Source organism: Acanthopagrus latus, chromosome 4 (genome assembly GCF_904848185.1).
Source record: "Acanthopagrus latus isolate v.2019 chromosome 4, fAcaLat1.1, whole genome shotgun sequence".
Lineage (NCBI taxonomy): Eukaryota > Metazoa > Chordata > Actinopteri > Spariformes > Sparidae > Acanthopagrus > Acanthopagrus latus.
The window spans coordinates 19,462,105-19,487,302 of NC_051042.1; the positions used below are offsets into that span (position 1 = coordinate 19,462,105).

The 25,198-nt window shown below is 40.2% G+C and overlaps 2 protein-coding genes across 4 annotated transcripts in view; one reads left to right on the forward strand and one right to left on the reverse strand.

Annotated features, from left to right (window-relative positions):
• The first annotated feature begins 996 nt into the window (after nt 1–996).
• On the forward strand, nt 997–5,381 carry sord (sorbitol dehydrogenase). 2 transcript variants are annotated; one of them, XR_005074509.1, is made up of 10 exons: nt 997–1,186; nt 1,284–1,317; nt 1,807–1,971; nt 2,200–2,359; nt 2,514–2,632; nt 3,085–3,150; nt 3,248–3,426; nt 4,213–4,334; nt 4,498–4,827; nt 5,259–5,381. XR_005074509.1 is itself a non-coding variant. In XM_037094508.1 (9 exons), the coding sequence occupies exons 1-9, from the start codon at nt 1,133–1,135 to the stop codon at nt 4,661–4,663; spliced, it is 1,065 nt and encodes a 354-aa protein (XP_036950403.1). In that variant the 5' UTR covers nt 997–1,132; the 3' UTR covers nt 4,664–5,375. The 2 variants fall into 2 exon arrangements, 1 of the variants encoding a protein (XP_036950403.1); XM_037094508.1 differs by having other exon boundaries at nt 4,498–5,375.
• A 449-nt stretch (nt 5,382–5,830) lies between these two features.
• apba2b (amyloid beta (A4) precursor protein-binding, family A, member 2b) overlaps nt 5,831–25,198 on the reverse strand; it is a 68,994-nt gene continuing 49,626 nt past the window's right edge. Inside the window, exons 8-15 of one of the 2 annotated variants that reach the window (XM_037094494.1) lie at nt 22,327–22,362; nt 20,103–20,189; nt 16,118–16,303; nt 13,361–13,540; nt 10,174–10,386; nt 9,956–10,075; nt 8,903–9,043; nt 5,831–7,266 (exon numbers count right to left, since the gene is read on the reverse strand). In XM_037094494.1, the coding sequence (XP_036950389.1) occupies nt 7,195–7,266; nt 8,903–9,043; nt 9,956–10,075; nt 10,174–10,386; nt 13,361–13,540; nt 16,118–16,303; nt 20,103–20,189; nt 22,327–22,362 (1,035 nt within the window). In that variant the 3' untranslated portion in view covers nt 5,831–7,194. The remainder of the gene's footprint in view (nt 7,267–8,902; nt 9,044–9,955; nt 10,076–10,173; nt 10,387–13,360; nt 13,541–16,117; nt 16,304–20,102; nt 20,190–22,326; nt 22,363–25,198) is intronic. The other variant, XM_037094495.1, reaches the window with a different exon arrangement.

Below are 25,198 nucleotides of genomic sequence, written 5' to 3' on the forward strand. Positions count from 1 at the left end.
TTACATCTGTCTGAGAGTGTGTACAATATTACTCAGTTTCCGATATGATAACGTAGTGAGGATACACTTGTCCAAAAGAGGAGTCACAGAAATTGAATTTGTGCACTCAACTAACATAGTTACCATCGAGAGACAAACCTCAACAGACAATCTGCACATTGTAAGAAATACAGCACAAGGTGTTAGGTGCAGTCATACTGACCAGAGGGTAACTGATGGAGTATTTTGCTTTTTTAATCATCTGTTTGCAGTCTTACAGTATTAATTGCAAGTGAGTTCACACAGTTTGAATCTGTTTTTTTTTTTTTTTTTTTTTTTTATCTTTTATTGATTTCGCCTCTCAAATCTGGAAAAGCCACAGATGACAGACAGAAATAAATAAGTGAGACGTATAACAAGTGTGTTGTACGAACAAATATATCAATTTTTTAACATTTACAATTTGATCAAACAAACACTTTGACAATAAGACATTTCAGCTTTTTTAAACTTTCAATAAGAAATCTGAAATCAGAAACTTCTCTACAATGTAGAAAGTAAAAAAGAAAAAAAAATGTGTTGACATATATGTAAATATGTAATGTGTAAGTAATCAGAAAGATGTTTATTTTATACAAAAACAAACAGGTACTATACTCACAATGGTTTCAATTAATTAAATGTAATATTTCCATCAGATGAAAACAAACTGATGAACTTCACTCTGTAGGGCCTGTTTTCTATTGGACGATCGTATCGTATCGGACTGAGCGTAGAATTACGTTAAAGTTAGAGGGTTTTTAATGGTAATCACATCATGGCATATCGATTAGACAGGCTTAATATCAGCTTATAATTACCAACGACATAATTTTAATACATTGCAAAATCACACCGAGCAATGTGAGGGTTGAATGTAGTAAATTAGCGAGGTTGAATTTCTTGGCGTGGTCGCGGTCACCCCTACAGAGTGGACTCTTCCATGGGTCGTTAGCCAATCACACGCTTTGTTTTGGTACCGGCCCTGCTAGCTAGCAGGAAGGTGTAGCTCAAGCTCACTGCTGGTTGTACTTTGACACCAGCTGAAGTGAGGTTTTGTCACTTCGGACTCTTCGTCTGTCTGGTTCATTTTCAGCCCGCTGTCACAGCCGTCATGTCGCACGAGAATCTGACTGTGGTGCTGCACGCGAAGGGAGACCTGCGGCTGGTACGAGCACAAACGTGGTCCATGTGCATGAGACGATTAGTGAGTTACACTCGGTGGGATTTAAAACTGAATCCAACCTCTCTGCATTTTCTTACAGGAAAACCGTCCCGTCCCTGAGCCAGGACCCGATGGTATGACATGTCTTAACAGTTTACAGGCCGCTTCAACAAAATGTGTAGACTGTGTGCGCAGGTTATGTGAGGTTATTGTGCGTGAAATTAAATAAACTTCATGCATTACATCAGTGCAGGTAACTCTGGACAATCTGTTTCTCATTTAAAGAGCACTGCATGTCAAAATGCTTTACGAATATATGACTATACTGTAAACCGCTGTTTCTAAAGCTTTTATTAGCTTTGTTAATGATCTTAAACAATAGACCACTCCCCTGTCTAATGTTAACAACAAATGAGCTATGAAGACCTTTCAGTAATGAAATCAATATAATATGCTTGTAATATGAGCTCTGGTATTCTAAAGTGTGAGTTAAAATTTAAAGATGTAGGAAATGATTGTGAAATCTGGAATCAGACTGGTGTGTAGCGTGTTTTCTACTACAGGGTGATGAAATGCATTCCCCTGTCATGAGTAAATACTGTCTGTCCATATTTTGCACCCAGAGGTTTTGCTCCAGATGCACTCTGTTGGAATCTGTGGCTCAGACGTTCACTACTGGCAGCATGGCCGAATCGGGGACTTTGTGCTCACAAAGCCAATGGTTTTGGGGCACGAGGCGTCAGGACGGGTGGTGAAGGTCGGGTCTGCAGTCCAGCACCTTAAAGTAGGTGAGTGGGTGATATGTGGAAGTGGAAGTGTTTTTACATTTCAAACAACAATATTTATTATTCCAAAGGGGTGTATTATTTTTCTCAACTCTGGTCATTTCTACGTGTGGAGCCACAAATGCATCTCACACATCTTCGCATTTATATACCGTTGAAATGAAGCTCACACTCAGACCTTCCGTGATAGTAATGCCTTGATAAACTCATGCAGTGCTGTTTACTTTTCAGGTGACAGAGTGGCCATTGAGCCTGGCGTGCCCCGCCATGTGGACGAGCAGGTAAAAAACGGCCGGTATAACCTGTCTCCCACCATCTTCTTCTGTGCCACGCCCCCCGATGATGGAAACCTCAGCCAGTACTACAAGCACAGTGCCAACTTCTGTTACAAGTAACTTTTTGTTCATGATCGCACCAGAGTTTGCACAACAACGGCCTGATCTGACTGCCAACTGACGCTCTTGCCCAACATTTGCGGTATCCTTTTATGTCCTCCTTCGTCTTGATTTCTCTCTCACTCTTTTCTTTTTTCCCCAACGATGCAGGTTGCCTGACAATGTGACCTACGAAGAGGGAGCTCTGATTGAACCTCTGTCTGTGGGGATCCACGCCTGTCGCAGAGGTGGTGTGACCCTCGGCAGCACAGTGCTCATCTGTGGTGCAGGTAGAAATGAGACCAGAATATTGAAATTGAATTAAAAGACTTTAGTACTTTACTAACAAGACACGGCAGGCAGCATTTCACCGTGCACCGTTAGGGAATACAAACAGAGAGGTTGATTGGAGTAACATGCCCCTGCAGGTAAAGAATCAGTGGGTGTAGTCACAAAAACAAGACTCATACTGACTCAACAAAACTCCAACGAGGGCAAAAACTGCCGAACCTGAACGCACCTTGTAAGAGACTTAATATTTAACAAATCCCTCATGTTGTAAAAAACAAGCTAATGAACATTTTAGGCAGGTGTGTTCAGCAATATCAGGTGAAACAGCAAATTCTTCTACAACGGTAAGTTAAGCTGAACAGGTCCAAGATAAAAGCTGAGCACACATTATGTCATTCGCTCTTTTTACTCTCTGCAGTGGTCATGCTGTGTATTTCCTCTCTCTCCACAGGACCTATCGGGTTGGTCTGTTTGCTTGTGGCCAAAGCGATGGGAGCCTCAAAGGTCGTCATCACAGGTAACACACGCAGTTTACAAACATCCACCTCAGCTGAAACGGCTCATACAGATTCAGTCCCGTCTTTTGTTCTCTGATCCACCTTTGCTGCATTCAGATCTGTTCCCGGAGCGTCTGACAATGGCTAAAGAGTTGGGCGCAGACTTCCAGCTGACGGTGAAGAAAGAAGACGGAGCCCAGCAGCTGGCTAAGAGCGTAGACGACCTGCTGGGCGCTCAGCCTCACATTACTATTGAGTGCACTGGTGCTGAGAGCTGCATTCAAACTGCCATCTATGTACGAGTCTTTCTCCCTGTAAAATATCATAGAAGGGTCATACTGTATTTGTTAGTCCACACTTAATCTGACAGCTTCAGCTACTTGTTACATTACAGATTAAACTACCTACTAAATTTACAGCATGTAAAATTAGCAACTTTTTGTATTACTGTTTTTACTTCAAGTGGAAACAGACAACTTCTGAAATCAAATCCTAGAAGGGGTCCAAGTGCTTTTGTAAAGACAGCATTAGCAGCATGGCAACTGCTAGCATCCCGGTTACTGTCCAATGCAAAAACAATAATAAGAATCACAATTGGCCCATGAAACCCTGATCTCAGTGCTGTGAAAAGACGCACCAGGTTGTATCAATAAGTCGGTAGGTTTTGTTGCTGATCTAGTTCGCCTTCAGCGAGATTTCTTTTGCTGTGTGAGTTCCCACAGTTATTCCAGTTGCTCCATAGTAACAGTACCTCTTCCTTTTTTGGTTGCCCAATGGCAGATGTGCTGTCTTGTTGTAATCCTTCCTTCATTTTTTTCAGGACAAAACAAGCCTGGACTAAAAACAGAGTTTATAGGGTTCAGCCATTACACTGTGCAATCAGTATTAACCTCATAAAGATAAGCTGAAGCTAAAGAGTTGTCTGTTTTCAGTTTAGGAATTTGTATACATTCTCTACCACTGCCTGTATTATATTCTTTATTATGTTATACTCTGAGTCAGCCTGCTAAATGCCAAAAGTGTTTTTATTCTTTGTTTGTTTTTTGAAATAATTCAAGTGATATTTGTCTCTTTCCTGTCAGGCGACACGTTCGGGAGGGGTGGTCGTGCTGGTGGGCCTTGGCTCTGAGATGGCCACTGTTCCTCTGATCAATGCTGCTGTAAGAGAAGTGGACATCAGAGGAGTTTTCCGCTACTGCAACACGTAAGGAGATATTGATTAACTGCCCTTCTTATTCTATAAGCAGATGTTTAAAGCAAAGTTGGATACAGTTCAACTTCACTTTGTTTACAGTCAGTAAAAATTAAGTAATAGGTATCACAGAGATTAAACTCTAAAGTAAAATGTTTGTCCTGCTGTGTTGCAGCTGGCCGATGGCCATAGCCATGCTGGCGTCTGGCAAAGTGAATGTGAAGCCCCTCGTGACGCATCGGTTCCCTCTGCAGCAGGCGATCGCGGCCTTTGAGACCACGCGTCAGGGTCTGGGGATCAAGGTCATGTTAAAGTGTGACCAGAATGACCAGGATCCTTGATCCCCTGGAGTGAAGCAAACCTCACCGACTGCGAGTGACTCAGCATGACGGACAGACACACACTGGACATTGACCCAGAGGAAGATAACGGCTAGTTCAAAGAGACTACTTAAACTACTTACTGCTGTACTGCCTGCAGGTCAGAGATGTTGTTGCATCAAACGGTATGAGTTATAATTCTATGGTGCTTATTTAAAAAAAAAAAGCATTTTAATTCTTTTATGATTTTATATAATTTACAAATGTGCTGCTCTTTAAATTTCTGATAGACTGCTTACAGCCACTGTAGTGAAAAAAAAAACCTTAATAAAATTAATTTAACAAATTGTTTGTTTCTCACAAAACTTGCACTACCTAAATATAGCCATTAGGGGGAACTAGAGATTTAAAGTGAAAACATTGCAGTGTTTTTGTCCCAATAGTACATAATTGGTATTATATACAAACAAGTTTAGACAGGTTTTTTGTGTAAGTGCATGATTTTAAAGTGAATGCTGATTGCACAATATAATGGCTATAGACTAATGTCACCATTGGCATTTAGATGGGTTCCATATAAACATTGTATTTGCTGTACTGCTGTGTTCTCCACCAGGCACAAAGTCTTCCAGGAAAATGAAGAGCGTCTGGAGATCCAGTCACTGGTACCTGCTCTCATGTATACATTATAAAGAGTAAATGAACGAATAAAGTCATGTTTCATCCTGTGTTACTGATAGCTGAGTCAACAATAATGGCACTTCAAAAGACCAGAGGGGCAAAAGTTGTGTTTACACTGTAAATAAACAGGACCTGAACATATTTAGCCATTTTTTGCCAATGGGAATATCTACCAGACTGCAGCTTAGATACTCCACGCTCTTTGAAAGTTTCCATACTATCTAAAGATCTCCAAGGTCGACATGAAGCTGTCGCACCGGCTACAATTAATTTACTGATTCACTTTGCAGCGGTGAGCTTTGTGGGAAGTGTGTATAGAAAGACCGAAACTCATAGCTGTTTTGAGAAATACCATAACATTGAAGTTCTTTTCTTTTCTTGGCAGCAGTGGGCTTTCACAGAAACAGATTGGTGCCAAGGCTACGCTTTCATACAGCGAACACATCCCTTTACAAAAAAACAAAAAACATCTTCAGTCTTCAATTTGATTCAGTCCAACAAAACCAGCCAGGTTTAGCTCAGATTTTATTATCTTGCCACAATGACATGGTACTACTTTACGAGGCATGCACACAGATTATGTTCATATGGTTTAAAATTTACTACAATGCATTGCAAAACCATTACTCGGTGGTAAGGCTTGTTTCTGTCACAGTGTGTGTGATTCACAGTTCTCTCTTTCCCTCTCAGGACTGAAAGCCAACATACAGGTGGGAAGATGTTCGCGGTGACTAAACCTGTGTGTTTTTGTTTTGTTTTGTTTTTTTTTTTCCAACATGAGCACAATACTAGACGAGTTTCTCCTTATGTACAGACATTCTAATACTGCTTATGGCAATGGGACAGCTCACACAACACAGTTACATTCACAATCCGCTCATAGTATGCATGAGTTTTCAGTCAGGAACACTAAAGATGAACATACAGTAGAGTAGCACACAAAAGAAACTTAATTTCCTCATACATGTGACTTTGATATCAAAAGCATAATTAATGCATGGTAATAGCTGTATTCAGTTGCTTGTTATTTAAATGTATGTGAGTGTTTGTACATGGGATTTAGAAAAGACTAATCTTGCCATTCAGAGGCTGAACTCGTGTATTGCCGTATGATGAAGATAAATCAAAAAGGATATGGCATTTCTCCCATAAACCCCTGCTGCAAGCGTTGGTTTGATTCACATGTACATTATATCAACGTAGCATATTTAAACCCGACATTTCAAACACTTGATGCATTCTCCTTTTCACTGGCAACCACGATGGTGTCTGGCATTTGATTGTGTCTCTGCCATCATCATGGTTTTTCAGTTCAACAGCAAGATTCAATAAATATTTACAGCTGCGGGCCCCCTCCCTCCCCTCTGCCTCCAGTTGCAATATTAGCAAAATATGTATTTACATGAGAAATAAATAAACAGTGGAGAAAATGAAACTATACAAGGAGTATAGTAGAAGTACCATATTGCATTACATGAATATAAAAAAATAATCTGTGACGCATTTGCTCGATAAGTCCGTCCACTCAGTCTCACTGGAGTGACACAGAAAAAGCACAGACAGGACAAATAAATAACACACACGCACGCACACACACATACACACACACACAGTCTCTTCAGCTGGTTGGATGGAAAAAGCATCTCATGTCAATAAAATGGCCGATGCATGTTAAGCACAGATGATGGAAGAGATGATGATGATGATGAAGTCACCAGCTCAAACAAAAGAAGAAAAAAGAGAGACATGAATCGACAGGGAGAAGTGATCCTCCCCCACCCCCCCGGGCGCTGGTCAGCTTGGTTTGACCCATAAGAATACCAATCACAGCTGATCACAGCCCGTCCTGTGGAGCGGTCCCTGGCCATTGTTTATATGTACATAGGTGTCTCCTGTCCTGTCAGAAGTCTGAACATGGCTGCAGGCATGGTCTTCATGTGAATCTGACATTGAGAGAAAGAAAACAACAACACAGAGTCAGCGAAAAGTGTTTTCTTATCGATATTTAGAAGATGCATAAACCTCACGACTAAATGGATTCATGAGTAAAACTGTATAAGCAGAAGACAGAAATATTCATACACATTCTTTTGGACAGATTTATGAAGCTGTGTGTATGCCTGATTCTGTTTTATATTCTTTTTGTCTTTGAGAAAACCGGCAGGCGTGCACAAGCTTCATTCCCAATCCCACAATTATCCGCAAATGGAGGTAGAAACACCCGGCGTGTCTACGCTCGCGTCGGCTCCACCACTCATTGGTCCCAGAAGAACGGTAAAACAAGAAGCGCAATGTGGTTTAACTGTCTGTGTTCTCCAGCGGCACCAGAGCAGCTGTCGCTACATGCGACTGTTACGCACGGCACATGGACCCATAAATCATCATTAATAACGATAATGTCTTCATCATCATTCCTGTAAGTCAGACGGATGAGCACTGAATAAACACGGAGCTCAAACTGAAACAGACTTTTCAAAGTGCTTTGCAATTCAGGATCAAATGGAAAGATGATGAACGTGGACGTTAACAGCTCCAATGTAAATAAGAAGTGATCAAAATTGCTTTAAGTATGTGTGGGAACAGGCACACACAGTTTTTTGTATATAAGCAACATTCATTCTTCTGGCTTCTGGTATTCATCAGCTGACACTTTCCTGACCTTCTACTTCTTTGGCGTAACTCTCAATATGTCTGTTTCATATATCGATTTATCTCCGGGCTTCTGTTCTGACTTATATTATCCCACAATGAAACATAAAAAGTAGTGTAAAATCAATGGTCACTAAACACGATTTATTTACCATCTCGCAGCGTGCAGACAGGTCAAAGAGGTAAATTTAGAGGCCGGTTGGGGCAAGAGGAACGACCTCTGTGGAGTTTTTGATTTTTCTGTCTTATACACTAAATATTCCTCTACACAGAGATCACAGACTACTGAGAAGTAAACAGCAAGTGATTTCGAACCCATGTTTTAGACTCCACACAGAAACGAACATGACAGATTCCTTCCATCCATCCACAGCACAGAACCCTCCACCCACATTTGCAGTCTTTATTAGCTGTTTGATATGCTTGGCTCCGACTACTCCAGTTAAACTGCACGTCCACAAAATACAACCTGCCAGAGACAGAATTAAAAGAGGAACTGTCAGGTCGAGGCAGCACAGGCCGAGATATCCTCACTTTTACTGTCCAAACAAGCTGGGTCCAACATTTCCTATAAAGATACTCAATCACTCCTTTTATTAGTCTTCCCCTGCCTGGTAAATGCCGACATCTTTCAAACCTAACGACCCAGTTTGCAATGCAGGGTTTCAGTTAAAAATGAGTGGTCACCAGTCCGAGCCTGAAATAATCCATCAGGGTTATTTTCTTGCTTTGCTTTAGAAAGTTTCTCTGGAGTCAGGAAGAGATTAAACAACTGATTTCCGAGATCTTTACGGGCAGAGAACCTCATTACTAAATGCAGAGCCTGTATAGACTCTGCGCAAATACGGCGGATAAAAGATACACATACGTACATGTGTATATAATTATTCTCTGTGTGTATGTGTGTGTGTTTGTGTTCATGAGTTTAACCTCTCCGACGGAGTTCGACAGGGCCTGGACAATCTTCTCATGTGCTGTTGCCACCACACTCTGCCCGTTGATCTCTATGATCCGGTGACCCACGCGGACTCCTCCTCGCTCAGCAATGCCTCCTCGCATCAGACTGCATATCTGATGGGCGGAAAAAAAACATTCACACACACACAGAAGAAAAAGTCTTCATGTTAGATGCATTTTGCAAGAATTCAGAGGTATATGCCAGGGGAAAGGTAAAATGTCTGTAGCAATGCTGTGATGGCATCTGAAACTGAGGCTACAACAGATAGTTTATATTTAAAGACAGTGACAAACTGCACATCACATCTATGCTAAATACAATGTTCTTTTTAGCAGGAGTTGCATTTGGTGTATGTTTTTCAAGGCGAAACAGCAATTTATCACAACCCTGCAAATGACACGGTGTTTCTACAGTGTATCCAACACGGGGCAAATACAATAATGAGGAGATTAATCTAAACTGAGACGGGAAAGTACACATGCTGTACAGGACAAGTACGGAATATACCGCACTGAATGTTAAAATTAACAGTTTACTCAAGAGAAAAATACAAAATCACAAAAAAGCTGCACATTTTAATTACGATTTGTGTAAGGTTGTTGAAAGTATCGATACTTTGATACGTTTTTTGATGCCGCATGTTTAAAATAATTTAATTTCTGTTAATCATAAATACAATAGCATTAAAAGTACCACAGCTACAAATAAAACAGATCCATAATTACGGTTTGCACCCAAGGCTGCACAGATATTAACTTAATCACCAATGTGTGGTTATGCTTTAAGGAACTCTTCTTGCACCAGCACTGTGTACAGGTTGTAAGTTAAAAGAAAACAAAAATGATCCCATCCTAAGGAGTGTTTTTACTTTTAGTGGTGGTTTTGAAAGCAGTATTGAGTATGACTGTATTTCTAATCGTACTGTACTAAACTGTGCCAAATATTCTGGTATTATGATGACCTTATATCACAGTGATGACCCTACATGCTTCCAAGTAACATAAAGAAGTCAGAACTACACTTACGATGCCGTTCTGGACACTGAAGCCCAGCTGATACTTCAGATCTGGTCTCTTGATGAGGACTGTGGTGACAGGAGGGCAACTGACAATGTTCATCTTCACTTGAACCTGGTTCTTCAAGCCCTTTAACAAAAGAGGAACACACATACATAAAAGTAGTTCAGTTTTACAGAAATCATACTTATTTTACACATTCAACTGCATCTCCAGTGTCTCTGTACCTTAATGATTCCCTGACAGGTGGCCAGTGGCAGCCCCACTAGGCTGGTGTTGTTAATGGACATGATCTGGTCTCCGATGCTGAGCTTGCCAGAGCGAGCGGCTGGCCCGCCGTTCATCATGTTGGCTAAGATAACTGTGGGCAGGATGGAGCCCCAGCCCGACTCCACGATCACCACACCCAGGATCTCCCCTTTACTCTTCTCCAGCTGCAGCTGGAGGTGGAGAGAGAGGAGCAGACAGTCTGTCAGGTCTCATCCTGTACAGAAGGTGATCATCTTTAACACCATGATTAGAGCATGCTGACTGACTGGAGCAATTAAAATTACCACAACAATTAAAACACAAACATTTCAACACTACTGTGTCTTCATCTGCTTTAGTAAATCTCAGCAGCACCGGATTCAGTCTCAGCTTTCTGAAGAATACGTAAAGAAATCTTTTTTACTTGAAACAACATGAATCCTTTTTAATAACAGTCAGAAAATTCACTTTTTCTCTCCTTTTTCCTTCCAAGGCTGTTCAGCACTGTGAGACCCTACCACGACATCTATCCTATTAATATCTCCGGTTGTATTATATTACTTCAGGCTATGTTGCAAATCAATGAGCAGCACTCCTTTCTGGCAATGTTGGATATATTATTTATTAACACATTATGTGAAGAAATACCACAATCTCTCAAACAACAGACATAACCAGCTGTGTATTTTATACATGTATGGATCCTCTCTTGAACTTCTACCGTTCGTAGCATATTGCAACATATATCACTGTAATAATATTAACTGCATAACCATTATGTTGACATATTCAGCAGCTAAAGGACAGATTCTCTAAAAGTCAAGTCAATCCCATTTAATGTTCCATAATTGTTCAAATGTGCCCTGCAGAGCTGTTTATAAGAGCATACAGTACTCAGGTAGATGTTTGATTTAGAGAAGTGCTCTCTCTCAATAATGTTAATACTGACATAATAATACAGTTAGTATGTCAGACATTAAAGCTGCTACAGTGGTATGAGCACTACTGCTTCCTGTCGTAAAGATCTTGATCTGGCTGGCTCGTACATTTGTTTTGGAAATGTGTGAAAGAGAGACGCAAAATATCTGCAATACTATTTTTCCTGTTCTACTCTATGAAATCAGACCTGGGACAGAGCGATCGCTGTTTACATGATTCAGTTTAAATCGATCTAAAACCCACAGCACCGTCAATTCTTTCTGCCACGGCTTCTGTCTTCTGCCGCATCACGCACGCTCGTGATGACGTCATTGTTTTAGGGTACATGCATTTATTTTGGAACAATTTTTCTACTTGTATTGTCTTTTTTGAGGCCTTGATGATGAGGAAAAAAAATTAAGTCGGTGACGTTTCGCAGCTTTTGTTCATAGGTGACCACCTTTGGAGTGTTAAGATATATTTTTGTCTATGTTTAGAAATCTTTTGTTCGATATTTTTTCTGTTTTTATCTGGTAAAATTTGATTTAAAACATTTGATTCGTGCATCTTATTTCTATCTCTGGCTCAATTTAAATGCTTTACCTTTAACTTTTAGCTTCGGTTGTACATATTTTAGGGATGTGTAGTGTAGAAAAAAAATCACAAAAAGCTAAGATACCATTATGGACACTGGAGGAACATTTCTATTGAGTTCTTCTACAATGTTTGCAGGCTGCATAATGATGAGGTCATGTATGGATTTGTGGCTGTTTAAGATCAATAACTGTAATGTGAAGATACTGACACGAAGAAAACTTGGTTTTCGTGTCGTACAGTACCAACTGACCACAGAGCAGCTTCTCATCTCAGGCTGTGAGCCTCAATTCATCCTCCACACTCCACCATAAAAAATAGGTTTAGTTTTATGACTCATCCAACCTGCAGTCGAATCCCACCCACTGACAGGCATTGAAAATAACTATGAACTATAAAGAATTAGCCGGACCTCTTGCTGATGCTTCGTATGCTTATGTAGGTCACATAGAGGCATCAGTATTGAACTGAAATTGTTTCATAATCTATTAAAAGTTCCTTGTTGTATGTTTAAAGGGATATTCCGGTGTAAATTTAATCCATGTTCTAACTCACCTCTCCAGCTGCAGGCTCGTTGTGGGGAAGTCCCGCAGCCCAGTGAATATCATTACTGCACTCGGTAATATCAAATGTTTGATACCTCGAAATATGTGCTGGGACCCTGTTTGTAATGTTGCTGAAGTTTGGTGCTGTTCTGAGCATTATTTGTGGCTTTTTGATGGCGATCCATTGGATCCATTTACTGCAGCGTTGTGTTGTTGTGCGGTGGTTTCTGAGGATGCTAAAACTACGTGAGCTAGCGGTCCACAAACTTTATCTCTGGAGGGGGGGTCGTACTCGATGTAAGGTGTGTTAGAACATGGATTTAACTTACACCGGAATATCCCTTTAAATCTAATTAAACAGTCTTGACTCTTCTCTAAAACCTCCACCTGGTGTTACCTCAGTGAACAATGTTTGATGTTTATCACTTCACCGCACAGAAGTTGATCAGTGTTTAAAGCCAGATGAAAGCCGGATTTAAATGATTTTATTCTGAATTTATAACATCAGCATTTCAATTCACACGGCTTTACAGATCCAAGCACTGTGTGAATCTCCACACTGTCTTAATGCAGGAAACAGTTTTCTGCTCACACTCTCAGATGCCAGCTACTCGTGAAGCCTTGTGAAATGAACTTATTCTCCACACAGTTGGTGAGGAAGCTTTATTGCTTCGAGAAAGCCCAGTTTCCCCATCACCGCTAAAAATTACCCACGTGCCTCTGAAATAGCAGCTGTGTGGTGGCGCCCGTGCAGCCTCTCTGCTCGTACAGCAGAAACTGTTACACGGTTTGTAATTCTCTCAAAGCCTCCAGTAATGCTTTCAGCGCACTGTAAGTTCTAGAGGAAATGCTACGGCGATAATATTTTTAAAAAAACCAAGAGTTGACATGCTTGAGGATTTTACTGTGCCATCTGCCTCCTAATCTGTCTAATTAGTTAACAGCTACTGTATACTTTCTCTGATGGCCCTGCAGCAGGAGTGCCATTTGTGCCACATGTTACATTTCACAGCGTCTCGTTTTTTCCCAGCACCAACAAACATCTGCAGAAAAATCTTGAAGTTGCAGGAAAATTAATGCGTGTTCTGCACATTTGATATACACCGACCTCTTTGCAGTTTTCAGAGTTGGAGAAGTGAATGAGGTCGTCATTGTACATCTCCTGGGTGTTGATGATGTCACTGTACTCCTTCTGGCTCAGGTCCTCGGGGTTGATGCCATTGGCTCTCAGGAACTCCTGATAAGCTACGCTGAACGCCTGGCCGATGGACTGAGCGATTAGCTGGGCCTGCAGGCAGACATAAGCATGTGTTTGTGATCTTGTTTTGTTAGATTCACAGAAGCTCAGCTTCACTGAGTTATATATAAATAACAATAGTGTGGGTAATGAACATCCGGTGGCATCAAACAATAGCAGCATCGAGTATGCCCAGAGTATGTTGTGGCATAATAGAAACTGATTTTGACTGTCATAAGCTCTTTGTTTGAATTTTCAGATGAGAGCGGAAAAGACAGGAGCATTTCCCTGCTGGAGTCTCAGTGAGGAGGAATGAAGTTTAATGAAAACAGCCATAGAAACTAAATCTACACAAACTAAACGTTCTGTCTTTACCACAGTGATGGAATGATACACAATTTCAGCCACACAAATCAAGGACTTTAAAGCAGTTATTCCCAACCAGGAGGACTCGTACCTAACTGTGAACCCATCATGTCACCCACTGATTTGTGGACTACCATTTTAAAGCATCGAGTTTAGAGTTACGTCCCTCGCCATTTTGTCTTTTGGAACCAGAAGCGACCATTTTGTGATGAGTGGGCGGTGCTGGGAAGGATATCCTGTTTGGATCTGACTGAGAACTCGAGGACTTGCCATGGTAGTGACTTGTCAATCACAAGATAATCATGCTCTTTTGCATACCCTGCTTTATTATCTATTATACTCTAAATGGGACCATCATTTACAAAATGAACATAATAGTGTATTGAAAAAGACCATGAACTCATTGAGAAACTATTAACTGAGGTAATAATTCAAGTAAGAAGTCGTGTCAAGCCTGCATTCAATTGGACGGGAGGATGCTTTAGGCGCTTCCACATTGATTTCACTTCCTCTATATCTTTAACAGTCAATGCTCATATCTCTGGGGATGCTTCTGCATTTACCAGATAGTACATGGAAAGATTACAGAATACCTCAGCCTTATAAATAAAATAATTTAGACAAAATATACATTCACACGTGTTAAAGGGAAAAATACCCACCCAAATAGATTTAAATGTCAGTGTGATCTTTAGTGTGGATGCTGTGACAATCGGCAATGAACTCGCACCTCCCACCAACCTTCACAATTGATTGATACAGCTGATGGATAATTGGTTGCGATGTGAGCTTCACTCAAATAAATAATAGAAGAGGAAAAATAAGAGAGAGGAAAACATGACCACCTCTGAGATCTGAATGTCTGCTTTGACAGAAATATCACAAGAATGTGCTTTCGCTGAAGGGCAGCTTTAGCTCATCTGTTAGGGTTGTGGGGGCTGAGCAGAAGAAAACACTGGGGCCCTGGCACAAAGGACATTTGCTACCAAGAAAGATAAAAGTTTATAAAAAGGGAGATTAGTCAAATATAAACTTGTAACAAAACAAAAAAAACTGTGGAGATCTTTGCTGCATAATCTACATCATTTTGCATGCTGTAATCCCCTATTTTCCTTTGTAATTAGATTCTGCACTTGCATATAAATCTCTTGCAGAATCTGCAGACAGTAATGACCCAAACTCTCAGAATCAATACACTCTGGCTGAGTTTTGCACGACCATAAAAAAAACATCAAAACCAAGCAAACAGTGCACACAGCCAGCAGAGCCACAATAACAGAAACTGTTTATAAGTTGATGGATGAGCGGCTGAATGGTTCTATTATAACTCTGTCCGGCCTTTAAAACCTGGCAGCAGAATGAGATGAAGAGAGGACAGATTGGAGTCCAGCCTTTATACTGACTGGCAACAGACACTGAGCTGCTGGCTCCTCTGTGCAACATTGTTCATCATGCCAAGTCTTACTGAATCTGCCTCGACAAAACAAGCAGCAGCTCTCTGTCTTCAAAAAAATAAACTAAAGATTTTAAAAAGCCCAGCCATTTGTCGTCATTTCACGTCACTGAGCTGCTGTGGTCGCTTATTGAAGGTCCCACAGCATCATTTGTTGAATATCTATATTGAAGTAACATCTGTGACAAGGCTCAGTAACACGCGGAGCATCAAACGGGAACTGAAACATGCTTTTATGTGAATCCTGATTTAGACAAAAGCTTTTTTTCCTGTTCGGGGGATCAATATGTGGAATTCCTCCTGCGGAACTCAAACCAGATCATTTTAAAATCAGACAAACAGTTTCTGAAGAGATCACTCATGTAGTCTGATTTGTATTACAGTTTATATCTAATATTGTTTTGTATGTATTGTCTTGTACATATTTATTGTTGAGTTTGTGTTTGTTTTGTCTTTTGTGTACGTGTCGTTGAGTACTCATGTATTTAGGGACATGATTGGACACTTGGGCTGTAAATGCTTTGTTATGTGGCATCAGCTTATGTTACATACTTTACAATGTACAAATAAATATACAATTAATAAATACATGTGGAGCAGACACAAAAATAGAAATTAAGGATTAAAGACAATAAAGTCTAAACAAAGCAATGACAATCCTCATCTCTTACTTTCTTTAGATGTTGGAAGACTTTTCTCCAAGAACACCTTTTTGACTTCCTCTCAGCTACTTCCTGTCATTTAAAATTGACAGCTACTCTTATAAAGCGTGATCAGATATATCAGGTTTTTGAACTTGAAGCACTTACATCTTCAGACTCAAAGACATGGCATATCATCTTGTACTGCTTCTTTGCCTCTGGTGCCCCGGGCGTAGTTTCAATACAGTCCTGGGAGGCTGTGCGTGGCATCCGGCGTCTCGCCATCAGGACCACGATGTTCCCGATGTCTGCGATGTAGGATATCGTACGGAGTGCGTTGTCCATCATCGTCTCCTGTTGGCAAAATCAACCAAATTCTCACACGTCGAAGACAAAATCAACCTTTGAACATCAGCCCACACATTTATATCCACTGATGAATTTAAAGGCATCATTAGGAATGTTATAAAGGAGGCATGTGGTTGTTTTCCTGAGGGGCTGCTGTGTCTGAATAGGTGTTTTGATTTATTGTGGATTTTTGTATTGTTTTTATATATTCTGTTACAATATCTTGTGCTTTTGTACAGCTGTTATCTTGGCCAGATCGCTGTTGTAAATATGACTATAATCTCAATGGGAGATCTTAGTAAAATGAAGACGAAATAAAAAAAAATATATATTTCTTTATAATACTCTACAAGTAAAGTTTCAATTTGTGACTTTATAATATGTCATGTAGGCTATGAAGACATTTGATTTGCAGCTGTGAGCCTCAAGTCAAATAAAATCCTACTGGACCTAAAATCTGAAACAAAATTTAAAAAAATATTAACACTGTAAAGTCGAAATCTTTTTATATTCTGAACTTTTGCTAATTATCTTGTATGGCCTGTCCTCGTCCAGGTCAACACAGTCGAGTGGAGACTGTATGATTCGGCCTGTTCATACGTCTTCCTGGATCCAAACTACATATATTTTATATAATTTCACTGACAGTCATTAAATCAATTACATTTTTAAGCTGTGATTTTGTTGTCCTGTGCATACAATATCTACAGCATGTCTTCCATCTTTTTTCCCTGTCAAAAGTGTTTTTCTTTTTCAATATCATATTTTCCTCACTAGAATTTAGGGTCTAAGGACGGAGGATGTCATTTACGGTACAGACTGTAAAGAGCACTGAGGCAAATACAGTATACAAGATACAGTAGGATGTTTCAAATATGTGTTGGAGAGTACAAGATGGAGCCAGTAAATAGAGAAAATGATCACACCACAATTCCGCATCTGAACCAACAAAGTGACGTGATGACACAAATGTCACCACAGTGAGTTTTTTAGTTTTGTTCCTCTGATACTAACACAGCTTTCAGGAGTATTTTGCGATGGGATTAAAGTCTGATAAATCACAGATAAATTAGACTGTGAGTACACGTTCATCTGAAAATAATAAACAGGTGTGCAAAATATTTAACCAGCATCTGGATACCAGAGTTTGTGTTGTTGAAACTAGGTGATCCGATTGGTGTAATCGTGTTTGTTCACTCAGTCTAATAACTGTCTTGTGTCATGATGTGGATTTTATGAGGCTTTGTTTCTGAACTACGGAACTGAAATCTAGAGAAGATATAGGCTTGAATCTGCAGGTTTGCTGAGAAGGACTCATTTGTTCATGTTTTATGATAATGTGCTCAATTTCATTTCAGTTTAGTTAACTTCACCTCATTAACTGTGCCTGGTGGTTTTATTCCATCGGCCTAATTAGTGCTGTTGTTCCAGCCCACCTTTGGAGTTGTTCCTATTATGAATCAATGTCAGAAACCCCATGCAAGCTACAACAAGGCTGTTGATGGCAAGCACGAAGGCTTTTTCACTCTCAATCTCCCCGTTAAGAGAGCCAGGACCACTGGCAACCAGATGGAAAAGGGAGGAAAATAGACACTGCATTGCAGCACGTTATTTTCTGCCAGGCTTCCCACACGCACACACACACACACACGCGCGCGCGCACGCACACACACACACACACACACACACACACACACACACACACACACACACACACACACACACACTCACAAACACACACACACACACACACACACACACAGACGACCAAACAGGAACTCAGACTGACATACTGCAAATGAATCATCTATCACATATACATTAAACTGTTACTGTGAACACAAAGCTGTATTTATGATCCAAGGAACTGCAGCACTCTCAGAAGCATTTCTGCTCCTATCAAAGTCTCTGCCTCCTGTGAAGACTTGTTCTTGTGCTTCACACAGCTGCGTATCACGATGCTAAAAGGCAACAAAACTTTTACAAAGCCTTTGCAACAGTGAGGAGAAGCTTTGTTTAAGAAAGAAACTTCAAGATGAGAAAATCTGGTGGATAAATGAGATTTTCGACCTTCGGAAATCAAACTTGTGTGTGTCTGTAAAATAACTGAAAAAACCAACACCCATATTCTACCTCTGATTAGTTCAGTAAATGGCTAACTAAGTACAAATGTGCTCATTACCTTGACTAAGGAGGTTTTGTTTTTACCTGTGTCCGTCTGATAGTTGGTTTGTCTGCAGGATTACACAAAAACTACTGAACAGATTCCAACAAAAATTGAATGGTGGATAGGTCTCGGCCCAGAAAACTTTTGTTGTGAATGAAGGGACGGATCCAGGAATTTCTTGTCTGACTTTCTTTCACATTCTGAGAATCTCATTTATCTTTTCTCATGGAATAATGCACAGATCTTGATGAAAAAAGGTGTACGTTGGTGGCTGATATCAATGAGTGAGTACAATTTGATGCAGATCCAAATTCAGAACCGGGTCAAGTGGATTTGATGATGTTTTATTTGATATTTGATAAGGCTTGACTGAATTAGAAGGAAGTGTTGGGCATTCTTTGGTGGCGGCCTCATCCACACGTACAAACGAAAAGAAGACATTTTAGCACCATCTCAAAAAAAAAATCTCCAACCATACCAGGCACACCTGAACATGCATATCCTATGACCATTCACCTACACATGATATTGTAAACAGGAAGCAGATTGTGTTACCAAAAAGGTCTGTTTACAGTGACCTAAATTGCAGCTTACATGTGTATGAAAGGCTCAATCTTAAGAAACACCAGTGTACATGTGGTGTGCCATTCTAATTATTTAGATGTCTATATGAAGTCTGTCACACAATATCAATAACCCTCAAGCACCAAAACCCCCACTTATACACTAAATTTATACAGTTTTAAAATGCACATTTTCATGCACTGCCAAATATAATACATATATCCTGCTTGCTGTAAATACCTGCCAATATAAATCCTGCAAGCTGAATATAATATAATGTAATGTAATGCATAGATATGTATACATGCATATATTGTAATTTACATTATCTGTCCACCTCATGTGTGCATATTTATCCTGTGTTTATTCTGTATTTCTTTGGAATACTCAACTGCTTCATCGCAGTACTTGTACTATGATACACAACCCACAAAAAAGCTCAGTTATACACAGACTTTTTGGTGTTTACTTTAACAGTGTTTGGGCCATTGGTGATTTTAACATACTGTTTATACACCTACTTTCTTATCAGATGTTTTGTGCAGCACATTTCTCTCCCATGAACCATTTTTTAGTCTTTACTAGTCGTTATCTCATTTGTTTAGTTTTTATTGATCTCATTTGTAGCTGTATGTCTGTTATTGAGTAAGAACACTGAGAATAATGTGAAACTGGAGTCACATTCTGTGCATGTGCACACATACTTGGCCAATACTTGACCGATTCTGATCGTTGCTCTGAGTCACCCTCCACACACAGATGTTTGTGCAGCATTTTTAGGCTTGGCAGAGTTCAATCTCACCCCGGGTCCAAAAGAAATGTGACAGTGACATCAGGAGGTTAAATAAAGAAATAACTAAACCACAATCAGTCATGGCATTTCATAACAAGCAGTGTATCCACAGTTAAGCTGCAGTTACGTCAGCTATGACACAACAGCACTCCCCTGATGTGTAATACCTCAGTGGGTGGCTGAGGCACTGGAAGGGTGAACAGCTTTCATTCTCACTGGTGAGAATAACGCTCTCTGGTAAAAAACAGAAACATGATGTACGTGTGCTTGCTGGTTCTCACCTGTGAGTCTGCGTTGAGGACTTTGATCCTCTGGGTGGAGATGAATAGATCAACCTCGGTGAGGGTTTGAGCATCTCCGTCTGCACTCTGCATCAAGATAAAAAAAAACAAAAAACAAACAGAAGATGTGGTTAGATCGTCTCCTTTGACTTTCAAGATCTTTGTGCCAAACTTGGCTGTACATGGTTTACAGTTATTCACAACTGTCTGAATGGTGTCTGTGTTAAATACAGAAACATATTAGTTTAGTATCCAAAAATGCATGCATGTAAAGTTCAGGGTCCAGCTGGGGAAAATGCTTGTTAGATGGACCGGTTGTTGAGTCTAAAGGTGAGGTGGATACGGCAGAAAAAGAAAGCGTCTGGCAGTGGCATTACTTTACATCAACCGTCTTGGCACGAGGATGGCGGGCTGGCATGGAAACAGTTCATCACTAAACCCTGACCAGCTGGCTGTATTTGAGAGTGAGAGCAATGCAGCTTCAGCAGTGGAACAAGTCTGCTCACATCTCTCTCCTCATCACTGTGCAGTGTGCACTAATAAAATTATATTTGTCTTTGCTTCATTAAAAGAGCCACATGCATTTCACAAATAAAGCAGTAGTGCTAAAAGCTGTAACTGTAAATGTTTAATGTCATAAATGGTGAATCATTTATTAGAGACTCTGGCTTGAAACAATTTTTATCCCGAGTATAGTGTCTTAGGATACTAAAACTAAGCAGATATTGGAAAAAGATGTAACTGAGTGCTGTTGTAGTTTCCAGAACACCTTCTGCCTGGAGAAAAGGTGCGCAGTCTTGCTTTGTGAACAGAATTCAACTTGTCTTGTGGATTTAATGTTCTACAGAGGCCATGGTTACAGGAGAAATAACAATCAGCCTCCTCTACGATGGACTTCTGCCTATAAGATCAAATTATTAGTATTATTCTTGACATTACCACTGAAAAGTTTGATTATAGCTAATCATGTCAGGTTATGGTAAAAAGAAAAGAAAAGAAAAGAAAAGAAAAGGAATATAAGACCTAACAGCTAAATGAGACCAGAAATGTACAGAATCCCACAACAAACAATTACTTTAAACGACGTTGAATAATACATTTTTGTCTTTGAGCGCACCTTAGTTATTCAAAACGCTGAGTCTTAAAGATGCTAATTCAGTTGGAATTGAGGTTGTTTTTCACCGTCATGCCAAGGATGATATGAACTGAAATGTTATTTCTGCAAGAATTAGTTGATGAAAACTGAGTTAATCACATAAAAATACTACAAAAGTACAAGTAGAAGTACAACTGAATTTGCAAACACAAATTAGCATTGCAGCTGATGAGGTAAAACATTGTCATATTCAGTATGTTGTCTGTTTTTGTCAGCAAAAGCTAAACTTGACAAGGCCTTTAGATTTCTGTTTTCTTTTTCGCGTTATCTTGGTGCATTCATAATGCGAGGAGTCTGGCTGTTGGACGATTGTGGTGGCTTAAAATCCTCCATAGTTTCTGATTCTTCGGTTTGAGGGAACAAATGTAAATTTGACTTTTTTATGTTTTTAATAGCACTCGATTGACTTGAATCACTTGACATTTATTCCTGCACTCGGTCAGGGAATATAACAGCAGGAATCCAGAGCATGGGTAAGAGGTTAATCACAATGAGCCATTGTACTCTTAATCAGACATTTTTGATCTCATGAAAGTGTTATAGCACAGGCTAATACTGTGCTGAAAAGAAACTTGTGAAGTAATACATCCTGGAGCTTCTCCTACAGTGTTCTGCTGACAGGTTCTCTGTTACTGTGTGCTCACAGTGGTTCCACATAAATTCACGTAAATGTGCTCTTATTGAATTTGGCTTTAGCGGCTCTGGTGCATTATAGTACACCTCATCTTCGGTCAGTATAAAGGGTCCTTTCACAAAAGCATTTGATGATGCATCTGGTTAAAACATTACAGTTTAACTGATATTGAGACATTTCAACTGACTTAGGAAAGACTCTCACTACCGAAATGCATCGCCTTTCACTTATATATATAAAAAAAAGATGTTTGTCTTACTTCTGGAAAACATGACAAAGATTTGTTCGACTAAATTAATGCACACAACAAAGGTGACACAGATGGGAGGAAAACAGACGGAACCAGACAGGCACAAATGAAATGAAAAAAGAAAAGGTGAGAGTGTAGGGAAAAGTGGCCAAAGGGTCTTCCTTTTGCTCTGTTTATTACACACCGCCTTTTTCTTGATTTTGGCAGCCTTCTGTACCCTCTGGCAGGCGGGCGGGCAGGCGTTGGGACGGGACAAGGTCAGCGGATACGGGAGCACAAAAAAACAGGAGGGAGAGGAGGAGGAAATAAAGAAGGTAAATAAAAGAAGGTAAGACAGTTAAGCCTCAAACCAAACGGCAAGTGTGCTGTCACTGCTTAGAGAGAGGGACAGAGAGACAGAGAGAGAGAGAGTATGTGTGAGTATGTGTGTGACTGTAAATATGTTTGTGGAGATAGTGTTCGCACAGCTGTGTTGGTTATCAAGTACAAATCAAAACAGCAATTACAAAGGGGTCATAATTGCTTTTTCTCTTTTAAACACAACAAATCAAAGCGTGCAGACACGAACTGACACTGTTCCTGCGGTCTTAACATCGATGTAAAGCTCTATAACGAGGGTTTATTTGTCTTTATCAGCACTGCGGCGAACAAAGACAACAAAGTCTGTAACTGTTTACTAACCTCCATGTTCATGTCACAGTCTAAGCGCTATTACTACAGAAAGACTGGCTGGAAAACACTCAACGCTCAAAGAGGCAGCAGAGGGGATAAAGCCCCGAGCAAGGATTTAAACTGTACGCTTGAGGTTTGGTCTCTGGGCTGGATAAAAAAAAAAAAAGTCAAGTCACTATATTTGGAAATAAACGGCTTAGATGAACATGGAGGCAGTTTTACAAAGCTCATGTGTTTGATTAGCTCATCAGTAATTCTGCTTGGCGTGGGCCCTACAGTTGCTGAACTTGCACTCATAATCCTTCAGGGTACTTTGTAATCTTTCAAAATCAACCCTCCTGTATAAAGTTCAAGCCATCTCCATCTGCCATCGACCAGAGGAAATGATTTTGACCCTCATTACGTTTTCCGAGTGTGAGGCTGGATGTTTGCCCGAGCCAAGACAGTATTAGATGAAAAAATAAAACAAGAAAACAGCCCAGAGGGAAGAGTCTTTTTGGGGGGTTTTCGTTTAATGACAGTTTCCTCCTCCGTCAACATCTGAGGCTTTCAGCAACATCTACAACTCTGCTAAAGAGGAGCTGAGCAGGGGAGGAGGGGGACAGAGGGGACAGACAGCAGGAAAGAGTGACTGTGTGTGTGTGTGTGTGTGTGTATGTGTGTGTGCACGTGTGTGTGGAGGGGGCGAAGCTGCATAAATATTACATCAAACAGAGTGAACATCATGGAAAGAAGATCTGCATAAATAACCTCTACAGCCTTGCTCCGATCTACCTGGCACACTTTCTTTCTGCTCTATCCAGCACTACAGGGTCTAAGTGCTTGTATGTACGACATGTGTGCTTGTTCGGGTTGAAGTGGAGCAAAGAAAAAATACGAGCAGTGCTGCACGCTACTGCCTGTGTGGTGGGGTGCGTGTAGTCAACGTTTGTGTCCGTCTCAATGTCAAAGATTAAAAATGACATTTGCTGTAAAGCAACTAAATCCTCCACGGGGGACGAATCAAGGAGATAATGGACGAATTCCTGTTCAATGGACCTTTTACAAGCAGGGGACTGGCACTAAACGGTGATAGCTAACTGTTGCCATGGATTCATCCTGACAAGACTTTTGGCAGGAAAGGCAACTGCATGACAGGGAGTGAGCGAGCGAGTGAGTGAAGAACCAAACATAGATTGGATAAATGTGAAATGATGCCAGTCGACAGCCTCATTGTGGTGAAGAGGGCTTTTAGACTGAAACAAGCCAACAGGCACGAAGACTTTCAGACCCTCCGTCACTTTCTTCTTTGTTTCAGGATGTTGTTTGATTCAGTTGAAACCCATGAAGTGAAGTAATTCGGGATTTGGGGACGAACACAACTAAAAATGTATGTAATGTATGTAATTTATCTCGTTAAAGTCAACAGAAACTAATAATAAATACGTCAGTGCATTCATTGGTTGTTAAGGTCTTTCACGCCACATTCATGGTTACATGTCGGCATTTATGACTCAATATCAAAATGAAATACTCATTTGGTATAGACCGATCAAACGATCATGCTCCGACAAATTTTAAATATACAGTACATCTTATTGCGTAATTACATAAATACTTGCAGGCAACAGCAATTTCAAAGCCTCTTCAGCCACAATGTGATATACATTAAGACTAATTTTGGAGCCTGCAAATGGATCATTAACCATTAACAATCCTAAATGTAAGTGGAACAGCTTAGACTATACTGAAGCATGTAAAATCCTAGGATAGGGCTCAGTGGCAGGACTGTGTAAGTATGAGGATGAGGTCTTTATCATCTGAGTCTGTCACTTAATTAAAGGACCAATTTGTAGGTTCAAAGATAAGTTCACCCATTCATGAAAATGAATTCATTAAACTTAAACTCACAGTGATTTCTATGGAAACGCTCTCCTAAACAACTGAAGTTCATGATAAAGATGTTTTGTGGACTACAAAACCCAACCTTCCATCAGCATGAGGTGAGTATATTATTACTTCATTATCATTTTTGGGTGAATTTATCCTTAAATGTACTTCCTGTTACCAAACAAAGGAACCTACAAAATGTGACCAGTTATAGAGGCTAAAACACGACTTGACAGAGACACACCAGAGTGAACTGAAACTGGCTGGTATTTGAATTTTAATGCCTTGCTGATGTCATGCACCATGAAAGCTGAATATTTCAAACTGAAGACCTACAGTACATTCAAGGGGCACTGTGTAGTTTTAGAGAAGAAATTCAAACTCAGAGTTTTAATATTTACAGTATTAATGTGGTAACAATACAAAAAAATGTGTATTTCTTCCATAGCTGAATAAACGAGCTGTTGTCAGATGGAAATAAGGTCCCCAGAACACTATTTGACGGGGGACAGGGT

Bases quoted from the DNA above. Each gene is read 5' to 3' on its own strand.
- sord (XM_037094508.1), top strand. From the start codon at position 1,133: ATGTCGCACGAGAATCTGACTGTGGTGCTGCACGCGAAGGGAGACCTG. The intron at 1,187-1,283 runs GTACGAGCACAA...ATTTTCTTACAG, and splicing joins CGAAGGGAGACCTGCGGCTG to GAAAACCGTCCCGTCCCTGA. The intron at 2,360-2,513 runs GTAACTTTTTGT...CCAACGATGCAG, and splicing joins AGTGCCAACTTCTGTTACAA to GTTGCCTGACAATGTGACCT.